Genomic DNA, 19185 nt, shown 5'->3' on the forward strand with positions numbered 1-19185 from the left:
GCGCGTATTGGCGTTTGAAAAAGTAGCCGCGAGACCACCGGTAGCGCCGCCTATGCGGTCGCGATTTCAAGATAGTGGTGGGGAAGATGCGCTTATTTATAGAGAAGCGATAATAAATTATAATAAGGTGGTGCGGATGCGGTGCGTGAATGCGATAGATTTGCCGATTGGCGAATTTTTGGGCTTGTTCTATAGGGTGATCCAACCTAATGAAGAAACTTTGTATCGGGTTTCTAATTTGGAATAAAAACTACAATCATTTTTGTAAAATATTCAGACAATATCTTCGCAAGTTTTAAAAATATCTTTGTCAATAGAGATGAGTGCAAGCGTAGTCTTCTCCTTGCATAAAAAGCAAGACCAAGACCAAAACTAACGTCAGATCGGACAGACAAAGATCAAGACCGACCAATGCGAAACTTATAAACAAATTAGTAACATTTCTTCAGCCAACTAAACACCGCAACATAATTTCGTCCAAAAATAAACGATTTTTCACATCAAAAAAATTAAATTTCTTGTACTCACTTTCTGGATAACTAAAGGTGTCCCGAAATCATTTCCCCCTGCAATCTGAACCCCAGTTCGGTGAGTCGGCCTTGTTCAAGCTCACAGTCATCAAGTTTGCCATTTTTCTTGCTGTTTTTCCTTTGCTTCACCGGTGTGTGTCATTTTTTCGAGAGATGCACTGATAACCGTTGCTGCGGATCACTTTTTATGCGAAACTTGCGGGTTTTGATGGTATTTGGACGGCGCGTATTGGCGTTTGAAAAAGTAGCCGCGAGACGACCAGTAGCGCCGCCTATGCGGTCGCGATTTCAAGACAGTGGTGGGGAAGATGCGCTTATTTATAGAGAAGCTATAATAAATTATAATAAGGTGGTGCGGATGCGGTGTGTGAATGCGATAGATTTGCCGATTGGCGAATTTTTGGGCTTGTTCTATAGGGTGATCCAACCTAATGAAGAAACTTTGTATCGGGTTTCTAATTTGAAATAAAAACTACAATCATTTTTGTAAAATATTCAGGCAATATCTTCGCAAGTTTTAAAAATATCTTTGTCAATAGAGATGAGTGCAAGCGTAGTCTTCTCCTTGCATAAAAAGCAAGACCAAGACCAAAACTAACGTCAGATCGGACAGACAAAGATCAAGACCGACCAATGCGAAACTTATAAACAAATTAGTAACATTTCTTCAGCCAACTAAACACCGCAACATAATTTCGTCCAAAAATAAACGATTTTTCACATCAAAAAAATTAAATTTCTTGTACTCACTTTCTGGATAACTAAAGGTGTCCCGAAATCATTTCCCCCTGCAATCTGAACCCCAGTTCGGTGAGTCGGCCTTGTTCAAGCTCACAGTCATCAAGTTTGCCATTTTTCTTGCTGTTTTTCCTTTGCTTCACCGGTGTGTGTCATTTTTTCGAGAGATGCACTGATAACCGTTGCTGCGGATCACTTTTTATGCGAAACTTGCGGGTTTTGATGGTATTTGGACGGCGCGTATTGGCGTTTGAAAAAGTAGCCGCGAGACGACCAGTAGCGCCGCCTATGCGGTCGCGATTTCAAGACAGTGGTGGGGGAAGAGCGCTTATTTATAGAGAAGCTATAATAAATTATAATAAGGTGGTGCGGATGCGGTGTGTGAATGCGATAGATTTGCCGATTGGCGAATTTTTGGGCTTGTTCTATAGGGTGATCCAACCTAATGAAGAAACTTTGTATCGGGTTTCTAATTTGAAATAAAAACTACAATCATTTTTGTAAAATATTCAGGCAATATCTTCGCAAGTTTTAAAAATATCTTTGTCAATAGAGATGAGTGCAAGCGTAGTCTTCTCCTTGCATAAAAAGCAAGACCAAGACCAAAACTAACGTCAGATCGGACAGACAAAGATCAAGACCGACCAATGCGAAACTTATAAACAAATTAGTAACATTTCTTCAGCCAACTAAACACCGCAACATAATTTCGTCCAAAAATAAACGATTTTTCACATCAAAAAAATTAAATTTCTTGTACTCACTTTCTGGATAACTAAAGGTGTCCCGAAATCATTTCCCCTGCAATCTGAACCCCAGTTCGGTGAGTCGGCCTTGTTCAAGCTCACAGTCATCAAGTTTGCCATTTTTTCTTGCTGTTTTTCCTTTGCTTCACCGGTGTGTCATTTTTCGAGAGATGCACTGATAACCGTTGCTGCGGATCACTTTTTATGCGAAACTTTGCGGGTTTTGATGGTATTTGGACGGCGCGTATTGGCGTTTGAAAAAGTAGCCGCGAGACGACCAGTAGCGCCGCCTATGCGGTCGCGATTTCAAGACAGTGGTGGGGAAGATGCGCTTATTTATAGAGAAGCTATAATAAATTATAATAAGGTGGTGCGGATGCGGTGTGTGAATGCGATAGATTTGCCGATTGGCGAATTTTTGGGCTTGTTCTATAGGGTGATCCAACCTAATGAAGAAACTTTGTATCGGGTTTCTAATTTGAAATAAAAACTACAATCATTTTTGTAAAATATTCAGGCAATATCTTCGCAAGTTTTAAAAATATCTTTGTCAATAGAGATGAGTGCAAGCGTAGTCTTCTCCTTGCATAAAAAGCAAGACCAAGACCAAAACTAACGTCAGATCGGACAGACAAAGATCAAGACCGACCAATGCGAAACTTATAAACAAATTAGTAACATTTCTTCAGCCAACTAAACACCGCAACATAATTTCGTCCAAAAATAAACGATTTTTCACATCAAAAAAAATAAATTTCTTGTACTCACTTTCTGGATAACTAAAGGTGTCCCGAAATCATTACCCCCCTGTAATCTGAACCCCCAGTTCGGAGAGTCGGCCTTGTTCAAGCTCACAGTCATCAAGTTTGCCATTTTTCTTGCTGTTTTTCCTTTGCTTCACCGGTGTGTGTTTTTTTTCGAGAGACGCACTGATAACCGTTGCTGCGGATCACTTTTTACGCGAAACTTGCGGGTTTTGATGGTATTTGGACGGCGCGTATTGCCGTTTGAAAAAGTAGCCGCGAGACGACCAGTAGCGCCGCCTATGCGGTCGCGATTTCAAGACAGTGGTGGGGGAAGATGCGCTTATTTATAGAGAAGCTATAATAAATTATAATAAGGTGGTGCGGATGCGGTGCGTGAATGCGATAGATTTGCCGATTGGCGAATTTTTTGAGCTTGTTCTACAGGGTCAGCCAACCTAATGAAGAAACTTTGTATCGGGTTTCTAGTTTGGAATGAAAATTCCAATCGTTTATGTAAAATATTCAGGCAATATCTTCGCACATTTTAAAAATATCTTTGTCAATAGAGATGAGTGCAAGCGTGGTCTTGTCCTTGCATAAAAAGCAAGACCAAGACCAAAACTAACGGCAGATCGGCCAGACTAAGATCAAAACCGACCAGTGTGAGATTTATAAACAAATTAGTAACATTTCTTGAGCCAACTAAACACCGCAACATAATTTCGCCCAAAAATGTACTATTTTTCACAAAAACAAAATTCAATTTCTTGTACTGACTTTCTGGATAACTAAAGGTGTCTCTAAATCATTTTCCCTCTGCAATGTGAACCCCCAGTTCGGTGAATCATCAAGTTTGCCATTTTTTGTTGCAGCCTTCTGAAAAAGTTTTATTAAATATTACCAAAAGTTGACATATGATATGTCATTCTATTCAGAGTGACATTCTCACCCGAATAAAATAAAGAAATACCAAGGGTGCAATTTAAAAATCAAAAGTTGTAGTCATTTCCGGTGAAACAGGAAGTGACCGAACCTAACAGAAAACGTCAATTAATCCTAGTTTATGTCATACATTAACATACCAAATCTCGTTTTTTATCTGAAAAAAGAAAAAAGTTATAGGGGATGAGCCACTTTTGAGAAGCACCCGGTATATGGGGGATTCAGGCTCCAAGTTTTTAGGCTTTTCGAGTCGAGAGCTCGACAGCCACTTCAAAAATAGAGCCTAATCTGGGGCCTACCAGAAATATTTTTGTATTATTACAGACAATTTAAATTTTTTTTTTTTTTTATTTTTTCAAAATCAAAAATTAATTCTGTTTTTATTTTTATTACTTATATTAACTTTTGTTACAATTTATTACAAAGTGTTAATAGAATATTCTGTGCGAATAATATTTATACAATTTTTCTTGATGATATGGCGGAGAATAATTTATATTTATCATTTAAAAACATGATAAAATATTTAAAGTTTTAATTATTGGCAAAAATAAATAAAGATAAATAATTCAATTTTTCCACCATTTTATCAAGATTTTTGGATTATATTAAATTTAAATCTTAACTTTAATCTTAAACTTAGCTCTTAAACACTATTAACAAAAGCAATTAAAATTTTGGTTTTAAAAAATAGGGCTAAAAAATTAATACCTAATTAAGTTAAAATAAAAAGAAAAGCTTTTTAAAAAATGTCTATATCTATGTGGCGGATTCATCTCTCCAAAAAATCCTATATGGGTATTTCGCCACTGCAAGAAAATCTACAAAATAAAATAGTTATTTTTTGTAAACACTTCTGCGTTAATCCCAAACGGAAACTACTTGCCAGAAGTTAGGTTTACAGGTTTACAAATTTGCCTAACGAACAAAAAAATGCTTAACGTTTCGGAAAGTTTATCTGTTTCCGTCGTCGGAAGCAAAAAAAAATACGAAGAATAAAGAAAAAAACTATTTAAAATATTTAAATTGAACTATTCGAGAACACTTTAGTTTTTTTAAAACAGGTAGGCCTACAAAAACCGTTGACGTTCTGTTAAAATGACATTATATCAAGTTAAACTTCAAAATTAACAATTACTACCTGATAACAATTATTTAATAAGGTAAAACCAAAAAGCCCCAAATTTTCTGTATGATTATTTTTAATTTTTACGTAGGTATGTTCTTTAAAATCAAAGAAGCGATTGCCATACATTACTAACATCTACAGATGCATGAGCAATACATTTATTTTTATTAGACAGATTATTACATTTATTTTTATTTAAAAAACCTCTTTTATTTTTATTTTAGAGGCTATTCCATTATAATTTTAGCAAAAATACCCTTATAAAATTTTTTGGAGAATAACTTTTTTATTATTATCTAACATTTTGAGAAAAATGTACCTATTCTTTATGAACAAATTTACTCGTCTTAAAATTGTTATCCCGTTTGTAATTTTCCAAATTTCTATACGTTTTAGAGAAAAATAAGGAAAAAATAAAATATTGTTATTTTTTGTAACATATGATTAAACATATTAAAGGTCCAGATTTTTTTTAGTTCAATGCCAACTTAAACAGAAACTGAAGAACCTCGAAGAGTCCATTCATAACCTGGAATGGAAATCCTCCAACGGTTTAAGACACTCGAAAAAGTTCCTCAGAACTTACGACCGAGAAAAATCAAAAATCTTTCTTGATTTAAGTAAAAATAATCTTCGGATTGTCACAGGGTTTCTAAGAGGACACTGTCTTCTTAACGAACATCTCAGTAGATTAAAGCTGCGAGAAACAACAGCGAATTCATATTCTGTGGGGAAAATGGGGAAACACCAGAACATCTTATCACTGAGTGCGCCGAAACGACAAACGTTCGTGTTATATACTTTGGAGAGCTGGCCTCAGTGGAGCCGTCTCAGATACTGGGTCTCAGATACTGGCTTTTGTCAAAGCCCTGAGACTGTATGGTGAGCCCTGAGACAGTATGATGAACTTGTTATAACTCAAAAAAGGGGAACACAAAGTAGATCTGTAAGGTCGCGGTGAATCTCCCTCCTCAACATTCTACATTCTAGTTCAGTTCTACGAAAAAGTTAATTATAAATGTTTAAAATGCTTATAAAATACATTTTAAAAAATCAAAATATATGACATTAATCAAGATTAATAAAAACCATCTATAATAGATAAATGACTTCTTTTATCTATGCCATCTTATGAAAGAATATTTTTGTTTTACTGTAAAAACAAGTTTTGATTTTTAAGACTTCTTGGTCTTAGAAAATTCCTCAAACCTAAAAGATATCCAATAATAAGGAAAAAATAAAACTTCTAAGTTAATGTGTATACATATAATTATATATTTATTTCAACAGGAAACATACAATCACATTAAATATATTATTAATAATATTATCAACAAAAAAACTAAACAGTTTCAGGTCATACTGATATGTTCCATACATAGACTTTAAGTCCACATATTCTGAGCATGTAGGTACTTAACATATTTTCAAAACACTTGACTTAGAATTTTTAAAACATTTGAGTTGAATAATTTGGCATTACATTATGAGCCTTATTTTATTTAATAATAAATTCCAAACGTAAGTAAATAATGTTTTCAATTATTGTTAATATTAAATTTATTTTTAATGTATATAAGACTCATGCATAGTCAACAATTACCTTAAATGTAATAAAAAGTGTATTTTAATATAAAAAAAATAATAAAATTATACATTTTTATTTGGCCTTATTTGTTACATATTGTCGATTTATTGTCAAATATAATTTTGTCTTCATCAGAATATTATTGAAAGATATGTGTAAATATATGATATACTTCGTATAATATTATAAATATCAATAATTATATTTTAGAATTAGCAGCCATTTTTCATCTTTACCATATTTCACTCTATATTTTAAATGTGCCTTAATTTGATATACCTTCTCTTTATATCACATTTCAATCACATTACCTATACTATCTATTAAAATGCATTAATTTTGTTATCTCATTATTATACCATACGATTGAAAAAAAAAAACAGCGTCAGCGATGGCTGTGAAATAAAAATTGCTGTCATTTTATATGCAAACTTCTATGGCGAATGTCATCGATCGTCGTTTTCAAGCCAACTGGACACTGTTTTATTTTTCGATCGTACAGTAACAACCAATGGCATACAATTTTCGTTGGCAATTTTTGTGAAATAAAATATTTGTACTTTTGAATAACCACTCTATGTGTAATGTATGGATTTACACTAATTATTATACAGGGTGTCCCAGAAAGAAGTGCAAATATTTTAACTGGTAGTATGTAGAATGTAGAATGTAGAATGTTTAGAAGGGGAGTTAATCACCGCGACCTTACAGATCTATTGTGTGTTCCCCTTTCTTGAGTTATAACGAGTTATAACTCATCATACAGTCTCTACTATACTACTCATACAGTCTATACTAACTGGTAGTATAGTTCAACCCCAGAAAAACGCCTATGAGGTTTTTTCGCGGAAAACAAATTTTGAAAATTCGGAATTTTTGAAAATTTTTTTAGTTTTTATTTAAAAAAATAATTTCTTGATAATATGGCAACATAGGAAGTAGATTAAATTTACAAGAAAGAAAATCCAGAAAAGATCCAGTGGTTCTCAAAATTTTAGCAAAAACTCATTTTTTTCGGAAATTTTCAAAGTAAAATAACTCCGTTGCTTTGGACTTATTTGAAAAACGATAAAGAGAAAATATGTTTCTTTTATCGAGATTTACCACCCCTTAAAATATTTGCACTTATTTCTGGGACACCCTGTATAAAGTTTTTTTATTTAGAGTGCATCCTACAAAAATCTCAAAAATCAAAAAGAATAAAAAATATATAAAAATATATAGATTGTAAACTTTTTAAATTTATAAAAAAATCTTAAATATTTTTCTAATGGTATTTAAGAGATTCTTTTATAAATGCTTTTCTGTAATATACACAGGGTGACCCAAAAGCTCCATATTACGTTTCCTATTGTAAAATATGTTTCACAATGTGTTTTAATTAAATTAATTAATGTATGATGTAGCTAATGTAGCTGAAAATAATTATTGTAAAACACAAATTAGTGAATAAACGTAGATTTTCAAAAAAAAATCAAGTTGGATAAAACTACGCTTGGTATAAATTGATAAGAGTAAAAACATATATTTGACATCACCTGCATGGTGTAAAAAATGGTGTAAAATCTCAAATAAGGAACTTGATATGAAACTTTATCCCTGTATACATATCCTCTACAAAAACGTATTTAAAGCCTTTTCTACTGTATTATACTTTTTATAATGATTTTTATATATTTTTCCAGATAATTTTTAAATAGAGAATACTTAGTATTCTAGTCTAAAGATTATAGCTTTCCTACAGAAACACTAAAATATATTATATTTCTTCTAATTATACAACCTAATAGACACTAATTATATTGTCACAATTGAATACTGTAGATTGTAGACTATACAATACCCATTGCTATCACTTTTTTTCCTTAAACATAACATTAATGTATATTTACAGAGATTCATATAATTATAGAACTATTGCTATATATCAGTTGAGACTAATGCACTAAATCTACAAATACTGATAATAATAAACGTTGCTGTAACAGAAGCTACTTATGTCATTCAAATTATCAAAATCTTCAAGTAGATCATCTACTAATAGAATCTAAAATTGTCGGTCTATAATGAAAATATCTTAGAAAGAATTTTCTATCTCTGACTCTTGTAACAATTGACTTATATTTTTAGTGTGAATCTCTCACTGGTTCATATCTGATTTTTGTAAAGATATGTTTAATAATTTGTTTTATAAATAACAACATAAAATAAAAAGGTACCTTGAAGATTTTTCGTCTCATATGAATTTATGTGTTGTCCTCTTAACTACATGCTAATATGTTTACAAATATTAACTTAAATAATATTCAACATATATTTTTGATAACAATAAAAATTATACCTTAATTATAGTAGCGAATGTATAATTATTATATAATAATATGTTTTTAATTATATAATAAATAAATGCATCGTCAATTCTGTGTACAACATAATACATTGACATATATCACGGAAAAATACTAATAGAATTCAAAATATATTATTGTATAGGGTGGACCATTTTGGTTGTTTCTATAGAGTATCTAGAAAACCGTGAGAAATATTCAAATTTTGATACTGCAGTCTCGGGTTCTTTTTTTGAAATAATCACAATGGCGCAAACGGATTGTGGCTATCTTGATCGGTTTCGAAGCTACAGAGGGATTCTCAAATTTTGTACTTTTTGAAGATGTTCGATATAGTTTGTTTATTTCAACAACCACGCAAAAATGAATTAAACATTCTAAGGGCACTTTTCTGTGTAGAATGCAGTGGCGTAGTCAAACTTTTTCGAAAAAAAAAATATTTTTTTGGATATTAACTATACTTATGTTTTTTTTTTAAATACATCCCCCTGTATATTTTTAAATTTCTTCTATCCTTTTAAAAATGGCTGGGTTTGGTTGCTCGCGCTCAAAATACCGCACAAAAAATAAATCAGCTGCCATTTTCTTATGTTTGTTAGACTCAATATAACATTCTAACATATTATGTTTCTCAAAATTGTCCAATTTACTCATTTTTTATTATTTAAAATACACACACTTCAATCTGTTGAAATGAAATGTCACGCATCCATCAAAGGTATTTCCCGATCACCATGACAACGAACGTTTACTTTGTTACTCGGCGCGGCCTACTATCTACTAACTGGATATTTTAAGAAAAATTTGAAATGTTAAGATTAATAGTGAAAATAAATATAGAGTATTATATATTTTCGAGAGGCCCATGCAAAGCTGAATCAGGAAATTTAAAAATATACAGGGGGTTCTATTAAAAAAACAGAAGTATAGTTAATATCTAAAATAATATTTTTTTCGAAAAAAGTCTGACTATGCCACTGCATTCTACACAGAAAAGTGCCTTTAGAATGTATAATTCATTTTTGCGTAGTTGCTGAAATAAACTATCGCACATCTTCAAAAAGTACAAAATTTGAGAATCCCCCTATAGCTTCGAAACCGATCAAGATAGCCACGATCTGTTTGCGCCATTGTGATTTTTTCAAAAAAAAGAACCCGAGACTGCATTATCAAAATATGAATATTTCTTACGGTTTCCTAGATACCCTATAGAAACAACCAAAATGGTCCACCCTGTATATAAGAATTCATAATAAAAGCAGAACCTATTCATCAGACAGCCTGTCAACTTTTTAAAGACTATGGATACTGGCACTCTGACTGCGTGTACAGAACGGGCATTCAAAAACTGGCAATGTCGACTGGCTGCGTAATGAATAGGCTGTGTTAAAACAAAAATGTTCAATATGAATTTATCGATAATGTAAAAATATATTTATAGAAATATAAAATTCGGTATAAACTATGAAATATAAGCGATACCAAATAAACTTTTAGTTACGTCATCGAGGGCGTGATTATTAAATTCATTGTTGCCAATCATGGACATATTCGGCGCCGGGTTGACTAACTAAAATTTAATTTTCCTGTTGGCGATTCAAGATTCAGGTGGTAGCTTTGCTGTAAAAAATGTCAAGTTTCCTAGTGGTTGCCACATTTATTTATTTATTTCCTGATATATTGATTCGTTTTGTCACTTTAGTTTTGTATTAGGAGTTTTTGGTTTAAGTGAATTGTGTTGTGATACTTTAAGTTTTAATTTTTTTACTAGAAGACCTTGCAGTCGAAAATTGTTCTTTTTAGAACCACTTGTAGTGCAAAGTATACAAGATGTCGAAGCAGCTTAACAGCCGTTGCAAAAAAACTCATCGCAGAGCTTAATCACGTGTCTAAAAGTTTATTTGGTATAGTTTAAAGCATCTAACAAAATGTTTAACAATTTTCACTTGATATTCGTATTTTATTTATAAAGTATCTCTGTTAGTTCAAACTTAAAATACTTGTTCTTTGAGCAATAATAATTACTTTTGAGCATAATTTGATATTATTTACCGAAATCATCTATAACAATGCAAGTTTATTGCTTTTTATAGAATAAGATCAAAACTTGCTTAGGCTGAAAATAATTGGTCTTATGGAAAATTAGAATGTTTTTTGTCTGTCAAACTCAAAGCCACCTTTATCAGAAAACTTATTGATTTCTGGGGTATGGTCAGTCAGAAATAAATGCTTAAAATACAGTTCGAACAGATGTAAAAATATAATTCTTTAACTGTAGTTCGTTGTTGCATCTGTTATGTTATATAGTCGTGTCATTTTTCATTTCTGTTTATAAACTGCCATTTTTTGAGTCTCAGCAGATCAATTATTCTTGTTATCTTATAGGGTGTATTCCGTTGCTTACCTTGGTTATGGTTTTATGTTCCGTTTCTATCGGTTTACTGAAAGTTTTCTTATTACGAAACACGGTTCCTGAAAAATTCGGTTATAACTGTCACCAAACTAACCAGCGCGAGAAGGCTGGTTTTTCTGGTTTTGTTTGTCAATCAATGTCATTTATGTGACAGAAATCAAGCAAATATTGGAGGTTCGAGTGAAATTCTTATTTAATTTCTAAAACTTGTAATAAATATTTTGTATTTACATCCAAAAGCAATGGATGTAGGTAAATAAAATTCAAAAGGTAAAGTAAAAGGTAAATAAAATTCATTAACTAAATAGAATGACTTTTTAGGACCATTTAAATTTATCATGCATCCATTGTTTCTTAAAGTCAGGAACATTTAAAGAAAACATAAAAAACAAGATAACAAGTAATCGTGAATGTTTTGTAAACTATAAAAATATAAATATTGACTAGATTTGTTTATTTATTATTGATCTGTTTTAATATTGGACCTGCCAATCTTTACTTGAGCTGGCTAACGAGTTTAACAGTTTTTTAATAAAGTACTTTTCAATATTAAACTCCATTGAAAAGAAGAAGCAAACGTAAAAGCAGAGAATAGGTACATTAAAAATGCATAAAAGATAAATTTTATAATAGAGGCATTGTCATAGAGGCATTGAAATTTAGAAAACGTCAACATTTGACGTTTCCAATATTTTACCAAATCGTTCCGTATCAAACCGATGTTTTTCAGGAACTGCTCTTTACCGTAGTTTAGCGGTCTGGTTCGCCTGATTTTGTAACGGAATACAGCTTTAATCACTCAAATTTTTTGTAACTAAATACAGGGTATTTCAAAAAACGTACCATCTCTCGTGGGGAGATTGCACATCGTTTATCTCATCAAGGAGGCCGTATTCGACAAAATATCAAGAGATAACTTTTAATTGGCATTAAACGGGCTACACAATTTTGATATCAAAAGAAAAAATTCAGTTGCGTACATGTTTTTTTTAATATTCCAGTGATAACCCATATGCACGTCCCTGATGAATTTATCAACACTCTTTTAGCATTAAAATATGTAGCACTTACAGTAACTTTTATCCTCAAAATTTCATTCGAATCACTAAAAGTCGATATGAAAAATAAGTCTTATTTTTACGTGAGGAATCTCCCCACGAGAGATGGCACACGAATTTTGAAACACCCTGTATATCCGGATATGTAACATTTCCAAAAAAAATGTAAGCTAGACTGTATTCCCTGGTAAAACAAGGTTATAGTAAACGCCACGAATGTTTGGGAGTGATTCATCGGTCGCTACCATGTGAACTAATCTGTTCAAGGTCACATAAAACTTAATTCCAGTGCCGTGGTGTTTCAAGTTATTTAATAATCAATATATAATCTGTTGTAATTTGTTTGTTTTAACTGTCAAAGTCTTGTCAAAATATATATTTGGTTATAAATATAAACTGGAATGCCCCATTGGTAGCACTGCAAGCACACCAATGGACTGAGGCACAAAAACGAATCAATCAAAGAAACGCGATATAGTATCATCTTTGTCAATCACACTAACATTTTAGAATAAGTAGGAGGAGCGCAGGCAGATGATTAGACCGGGCCTTTAAAAACCTACGTCTACGGTAAAAATTTACGATAGCGTGAGTGTCGAACTTCATCAAGCGATGAATCACTCCCAAACATTCGTGGCGTTTACTTTAGCCAGTTTGGTTAACAACGGTAAGAATGAGTTCCTGAAAAGTATTGGTTAAATATGAAATGTGTGGTAAAATAATCAAAATTTCAAATGTTGTTTTTTAAATTCAGTCTAAAAATCTAATCTATTTTTAATTTAGTTTAATATTGCAAAATACTTTATCAACAAAAATATGTTAAACTCATCAGATAGCTCAAGTTTTTTTCTGTGACACAAATGATATTGAATGACAATTAATTGAGTTGGATATCATTCAGAAAAAAGAGCTTTTCCAAAAAAACCAGGCTCATAGAAACAAAACAGAAAACCATAACCATTAGAAACGGAATACAACCTTGTTTTTGAAAAATTTCAAAGATCTTTTGAAGATCTTTCTTCATATCGCATCATATTTTTGCCCTGATTGTACAGCAATAAATGCTTACGTCATGGCTTCAGTTAAATTTTAAGACAAAACACAACCTAAAATACTAAAATCTTGTTACACCAAGTAATTTAAATAATTCTTCATACAACGACCTTAGTGTGATGTATAGGCAGTTAAATTGGAGCTATACCCACAAACTGGATAAATACAGACCTAGCTCTTATTTTAATGTCTTTAAATTATATTGCAACAAATAAATAATTTAAAGACTTTTCTTAGATCTCTCTGATCTATGCTTTACCATTCTCTAATATTTTCCTATTTTTTACTTCTATGTAGTCACTTATTTTTTCGCTGTCAGCGCCGCCTGTCGTTTGAGATGCGAACTAACACTGGATACCATGAACAATCCCACTGCCAAGGCCACGCACATGGAGATGTTGGCCCACATGGGTGACGCGTTGCGGAATAAGGGCGAGTATAGATTGGTGAACGCAATGCCGAAGACTTGTGAACCGGCATTTAGCAAACCGGCTTGGGTGCCCTCTGGTTCGGGGTAGGTCAACTCAGAACCCAGTTCAAATCCGACTGGAAGAAGACCTGTCATGAAGAACCTAGAATAAAAGAAAAAAGAATGTAATAAGACTTATATCATATGTCAATTTCTTTTTAACGTGTTTTCTTTTTTAGGTTTATTCAGTAAATAAATGTTTTGTTCGACTTGTAAACGAACTTACATACTTACCCAAGAAGTCCAGCAACCAAATACACCACCCAAAGTCCCTGGTCGATGGTAAATGTAAAAACAACCATTCCAAGCAACGAAAACGCATAAACAACAATGGTAGTCTCCCTAAAGAAAAAAAAATAAATCAGTAAATAAAATAATGAAGGTTGGAACCGGGGGAACTATGCTCCCATCTTATCAAGGACCTGCACAAGTTGGTGCAGGATACACGGATAGAGGAGAGTAGAGGTGTAGATATACAGGGTGTTTCAAAAAACATATGCCATATCTCGTGGGAGATTCCTCACTTAAAAATAAGATTTATTTTTCATATCAACATAGGTCCGATTCTGTTTTGTTTCGTAGCTACAGGGTGTTAAAGTCTTAATATTTTTTTCGATTTATTATAATTTTCTTCCATTAATTGCGTTTATCTCATCAAGGAGGCCGAATTGGACAAAATATAAAAACAACTTTTAATTGGCATTAAACGGCCTACACAATTTTGATATCAAAAAAAATGTCAGTGGTGCACATGTTTTTTTTGAAAAATATTCCAGTGATAACCCATGTGCACGTCCCTGATAAATGTATCCACAGTTTTTTAACATTAAAATATGTATCATTTATAGTAACTTTTACCCTCAAAGTTCATTCGAATCACTAAAAGTACTTGGACGAAAATTATAATAAATCGAAAGATTATTAAGACTTTAACACCCTGTAGCTACGAAAAAAAGCAGAATCAGACCTTTTAAACCTAACTTTTAACCTCAATATATATATATATATATATATATATATATATATATATATATATATATATATATATATATATATATATATATATATATATATATATATATATATATATATATATATATATATATATATATATATATATATATATATATATATATATATATATATATATATATATATATATATATATATAACTTTTATCCTCAAAATTAAATTCAAATCACTAAAAGTTGATGTGAAAAATAAATCTTATGGCACATGTTTTTTGAAACACCCTGTAGAAAGGAGTCCAGCCTTACAGGTCGCAGTATTCCTGGTACAGGACGGCCCCTAATTATTGAAAAAAAATAGAAGAATGGCACAAAAACCTAGTACTTACTTGTATTTACGGAATTTGTCCAGAACATATCCACAGCATACTGAACCGACCATGCCAGCAACAGTAATGACTAGACCAATACGACCGGCATCTTTGTCTGCTCCCTATATAAACAGAATTGTTCTTTATAACTAAATCATTTATTTGCTTTCATATAAAGGCGCATTCTCATGACCCATGTACTTGACAAACATTTGTAATTGGTATACAGGGTATACACGGTGCGTTGAAGTTATTTATTATAGGAGCTACGCCGCACTCCCGCCGGACCCTGTAAGCGAATAAAAAATACTTGCCAAGTACACGAGTCGTCAGAGTCCACCTTAATATAAAATGTATTGGCAAGATATTTATACTTACTTTGTAAAAGTTAGTGACGATGTCGTTAAGCAATGTAGAAATGGCGTAGAACACTCCGACGTTGATACCGTAGGCTATCAGAAGGAACATAAAACTGCGGTTCTTGAATAAATTCTTCAGACTGGTAATGAATCCCACTTCTTCTTCTTCGCCTTGCTGTTGGGCGGCGTACGATGGTGGTGTAGGCGGAGCACTCTTGAAAACTAACAAAAAAAGAAAATATGATTAGTTATATTATTCAGAGATCACTGACAGCTCGTGGTTCAGTACTACGGGGGTGTATTAAGAATATTACGCAGGGCCTAAATGCTAAGCGTGGAACTGGTCTTACCATGTTTGACAATGAGAAGGCCGTGGAAAAACTTTGACACGAGGGTTGTGTATATGTTACAGTAAAAGTTGGAAATCAGTGATTGTTAACAATTACTAGTAAAAGCTCACATTCACTGATTTGAGAAGACTACGCCAGTAAAAGTTCAACAGCTATTTTTGAGGAAAACGAACGTGCTGATTTGCTCGCCAAAATTGGTACATGCTCGCCATTCGTGTGCCCAGAACCGACACTTAGCGTTCCAAAAAATCTCGTAAGAGACAGGCTCGGTGAATGGGTTAGGGGTGCGACGTTCCGGGACTGGAATGACAGTTTCGGAATGGAACATGCCAAGAAAATCCTAGCAGGGTCATCCAAACATAGAACAGGAGAACTCCTAAAGGCTGGTAGGAATGGAGCGCGTACACTCACTGCAGTGTACACGGGCCACTGCCGGCTGAGATCATACCTACAGAAGATGGGACTGGTGGAAGACGCCGAATACCGACTCTGTATGGAAGATGACGAAACAATGAAGCACGTTATGTGTACCTGCCCCGCTGGGGGCAGGACCAGGTTTGAGATGGTTGGCAAACCCATACTAGACCTATCAGACCTAGGAGACATATATCACCCTCGAACATAACGGCCTATGTTAAAAGGTTGGGTCTCGAGGGTGAACTTTAACGCTCTTTGTATATTGAAGAGCTTGTAGAAACTGAGCCACAATAGGCCCTCGCGGCCGCAGTCCAGGAGTCAATACTCTTAGTCAATACAATACAATACACTGTAATGCAACACACTGTATTTTATTAATAAAATTAAAAGAAAATAATAATAAATTTGAATAAATATAATAGTTGGCGACATAATTCCGGAAAAAGCCGCACCGATCCGAAATTATCAAAAGCTTTGGGTCGCGACCGTTGCAAGAATAGCGCCAAATAGTGTTTATATTGTCCTTATGGGCACTTTCCAATCTAAACTTGTTTCATTTATCTATAGAAGTAATTTTCTCTTTTTAAAATCAGAATCTTCAAAAAATAAAAAATATTTCAAAATTTAAACAGAGCTCATTGAAAAAATACAGAAAAGTCTTTAAAGCGTCCATTTTCAAAGTAATTATTGTTATTTAGTGAGTTTTATTTAAATTTTATTTGCTCAAACCCGTGATAATTGTGAAAAAGTGGCATTAAAAAGTTAAAAAGCTGTGTGAACTGTGAACTGCAAAAACCATCGTGGTTATCGACCGCTTTTATATAGCCAAGGATGCAAGTGTGTTCAGTGAGATATTAATTTTACGTTTATGCAGTTATATTTCTATTTTTTTTTTCGTTGGACTTTCTAAATACTAGTAAAAATGACTAGAAAGTGCGGAATTTCTAATATAAATGTAGAATTTCTAATGTAAATATGGAGTTTCTAATATAAAGGACTCCGAATTATCTGTTCATAGGCAAGTAAAGTATTCAGTTGTTCTTTTATTTATATTAAACCACATGGCATACTTTCTGGTTAGATTTCCTAAGAATATTGATATTCGTACGGAGTGGCCAAATTTGTTTTTTATATAATTTAATTTTTGTGACAGTAAACATTCCATTTATTTTTCAAATATATGCATTTTACAAATTAAATTTTTAAAATTAATGTTCAAATTTGGCGCATGGACGATAGGTCCTCGACTAGGATAGATAGGGTAGAAGCATCGCGTGTGCAACAAAAAAGAAGATAAATGGAAGTCGTTGATATGTTTGCGACAGTTTCCATAGTGATTTACTTATCCACGTAAGTATAATATGATCTAGGCTTCTACATATCCGGATACAACGGATCATTAAATTAAATTATAGATTAATAGCCACATTAATATACAAAATAAATAAATCAATAATCAATTACTATCTAAATCAAAAAGAAATATTTAAGTATAGGATCTCTACGATTTGTACTAATTAATCTTAATCCTTTAAGAGCATCGTGGGATAACGCGATAAGAAAGGTGTTTGATTTTTAAACTATCGTATGATCCGAAAGATTAAGTTTATCTTCGATTTTAATTCGATTTGAAAGACGATATTATTTTATAAATTAAATTTATAATCCAGGATTAACGAATAAAATATATACCAAGTTTTCTTAGCGTCTGCCGTTGGTTGATATAAAAAAATTAATAATAATCATTGTCATATATTTTACGATTTTGCACATATGGAAAGAAAACATGATATACTCTGTTTTTTCTCAGGTAAGATTTCGACAGACGATGACAGAAGAAAATCAGATGACGTTCCATACCAATCTATTTATTTTACTAAAAAAAGTTGCTAATAATTTTTAAGTTAACTATGGATGGGTTTAAATATAAATCCGTCATGCGTCGTTTTTTGTTTTTTAATCAGTTGGTTTATTTCAAAAATGACAGATCATATTTCAATTTTATTGGTTTGACGGAACGATGAACGACAAATGGACGCCGATGCGTATAAACTCGCCTTTAGATTTTTGAGGCTTGTCAAAGTCTTGCCAAATTATAGGTTATAATTTTGTGTCAACTTATGTCAAATATCTGCGTTTTGGAAGATGATGCATTTTGATTCGTGTTATTATGTGTGTTTTGTGTCTTTTGAAGTGAAGTATCGTACTAAACATATACTAAAAACTGGAGTAGCTGTAAAATATCGACATCACACGATCAGGGCCGGCGGAAGGGCCGGGCGACCCGGGCGACTGCCCGGGGCGCCGAATTTGAGGGGCGCCACGCCAGCAACTAAAATATTTAAAAAAAATTGTTCGTGGTATTTTACTTATAACTGAAATGCTATCAACTTTTTGTAAATAACCCTTCTTTCTATAATTCTTGTTTGAATAAATTTTCTCTAAACAAACTGTTTTGGGTCAAGAGCCAGCAAAATTGACAGTTTTAGACTGCTTGTTGCTCAAAATTGCACTTTGTTTACTACCCATACCCATTATTTGTTAATGGCTGATCTGCCCTAAAATTATATGAGACAAATATTCATTCGCAAGAAGCTAAATAGGATCCCGATATCCTTATTATCAAAAAAAAGCTTGTAAGTTTGCCTCATTAATTTATTAACAGTAGTGGGAAAAATATCAATCTTTTGGTGATTTTGATTGTTCTGGATTGAATATGTAGTAATACATGGTAAATGGTAGCAGATCATATCTCTTATCATTTATCCGGGTGCGTCTTAAAACTGGCTCACTCCTATAACTTGTTTATTTTTTCAGATGAAAAAACGAGATTTGGTATGTTAGTATACGACATAAATTAAAATTAATTGACGTATTCAATTGTTTTTGATCACTTCCTCTTTCACCGGAAATTAATAAAACTTTTGATTTTTAAATGTCAACCTCGGTATATTTCTACT

The 19185-nt window shown here is 32.7% G+C and overlaps 1 protein-coding gene across 4 annotated transcripts in view; it reads right to left on the reverse strand.

Annotated features, from left to right (window-relative positions):
* Positions 1-12802: 12802 nt before the first annotated feature.
* Positions 12803-19185, reverse strand: part of LOC115877488 (uncharacterized MFS-type transporter C09D4.1) — a 78372-nt gene continuing 71989 nt past the window's right edge. For 3 of the 4 annotated variants that reach the window (XM_030893673.1, XM_030893674.1, XM_030893675.1), the window contains exons 5-8: positions 15478-15680; positions 15118-15221; positions 13995-14102; positions 12804-13863 (exon numbers count right to left, since the gene is read on the reverse strand). In XM_030893673.1, the coding sequence (XP_030749533.1) occupies positions 13593-13863; positions 13995-14102; positions 15118-15221; positions 15478-15680 (686 nt within the window). In that variant the 3' untranslated portion in view covers positions 12804-13592. Of the gene's footprint in view, positions 13864-13994; positions 14103-15117; positions 15222-15477; positions 15681-19185 lie in introns of all 4 variants that reach the window. The other variant, XM_030893672.1, reaches the window with a different exon arrangement.

This window comes from Sitophilus oryzae, unplaced genomic scaffold, assembly GCF_002938485.1.
Source record: "Sitophilus oryzae breed Bouriz unplaced genomic scaffold, Soryzae_2.0 scaffold_1494_pilon_pilon, whole genome shotgun sequence".
NCBI lineage: Eukaryota > Metazoa > Arthropoda > Insecta > Coleoptera > Curculionidae > Sitophilus > Sitophilus oryzae.